Raw genomic sequence first — 1,313 nt, 5'->3', positions numbered from 1 at the left:
CCACGCATATTGAAGCAAAATTTGAGTTTTGGTTATAAATTAGTTATATCTGATAGAGGACACTTAAAATGATATGTATACATTTATGTAATATGATGTAGTGAATCGTAAGCAATAAAAAGCTCAAACGTGATTTTTGTGCTAATACGTTGTTTTGCATTTAAGTTGACACTACTCTTTATATAAAGTCAGCTTCAAATACTAAATAACTGTTTTTATACACTTGTGTGCTTGTATGTTTGCATTTCAGTTAAATTGGAAAATTTTCAATAATCAATTGCGCATAAGACATTTGTAGCGCTACATATGTATTTGTATACATATATATACACACACATATATAAATACCTACATATACACGATAGTGCTTAAAATCTACATCTTCGCCTACTCATACACATACATCGTATACGAGAGCACACACGGCTGGCAAATTTATGTCCTGCATTCACAAAAAAAAAAAAACCAATATGTTCGGCATAATTCGGCACAGCATTTATACAACCAATTTACCAATATTACAATAATAAAAATATATCTTGGACTCACCAGTTTCATTGTCCACGGTGAAGGGTATACCAACCCATTCATCATCGATATCGCCAGCATCATCGTTATCTTTGCCCTCAAAGCTTGGCTACATGAAGGTAATAAATGAAAAATTAGTAAAAAAATTAAAAAAATTATTTTAGAAATTGCAGAAAAAAACATGGAAAATGTCGCGAGTTTGCTGTTGGTCCGTCAACATTTTTTTGGTTTTATTTTAGTATTTTTTTTTTTTTTGCTTTGTTGCAGGCGCTTAATGCCTCCTCGTTCACCTTGCGCTTCAGTACATAGGTATGCCCTCTATTCGTATAGGTATAGTATTTAGACTTCGTTGAATTTATAAGATTGCGTGACTTCTTCACGAATCCTTTTAAAATGGGCTCGAACCAACACATCTTTTTTGTCAAATGCCTTTAAACACTCACTATATATTAGCTACAAGCATATATGAGCAATATATTTACAACTAAACTCCCGAAATTTCACATTGAATCTGAATGGATTTGGTCCATAACATCTAAGTTTTAATAACTGCAAATTACTTTCAATCTATTCTCATTGATTTGAGCGCATTTTATGTGAAGATAAGCGCACTTTGGCGCTCAGCCCTCACTTTGTTTGGCGTGTGTTTTGTGTATGTGTGTGTGCCTGAGCGCCCACCCAGTTTAGCGTTGCGGAATTAAGAGAGTTTCTGTATTAAATTTAAGTCGATCTCAGAGTATTTTTTTTTTTTTTTTATTTTATTTTTTTTATTTTTTTTTTTTTTT

The 1,313-nt window shown here is 32.3% G+C and overlaps 1 protein-coding gene across 9 annotated transcripts in view; it reads right to left on the bottom strand.

Moving 5' to 3' along the window:
* Nucleotides 1-1,313, bottom strand: part of LOC108977687 (segmentation protein cap'n'collar) — a 144,377-nt gene that overhangs the window by 81,088 nt on the left and 61,976 nt on the right. For all 9 annotated transcript variants that reach the window (XM_018947511.1, XM_018947507.1, XM_018947505.1 and 6 more), the window contains one exon: nucleotides 550-637. In XM_018947511.1, coding sequence (XP_018803056.1) covers nucleotides 550-637 — 88 coding nt within the window. The remainder of the gene's footprint in view (nucleotides 1-549; nucleotides 638-1,313) is intronic.

The sequence above is a fragment of the Bactrocera latifrons genome, unplaced genomic scaffold (genome assembly GCF_001853355.1).
Source record: "Bactrocera latifrons isolate USDA-ARS-PBARC rearing strain unplaced genomic scaffold, ASM185335v1 scaffold_94, whole genome shotgun sequence".
Classification (NCBI taxonomy): domain Eukaryota; kingdom Metazoa; phylum Arthropoda; class Insecta; order Diptera; family Tephritidae; genus Bactrocera; species Bactrocera latifrons.
Note: the sequence above shows the minus strand (reverse complement) of the source record. Positions and strands in the feature narration are given on the sequence as shown.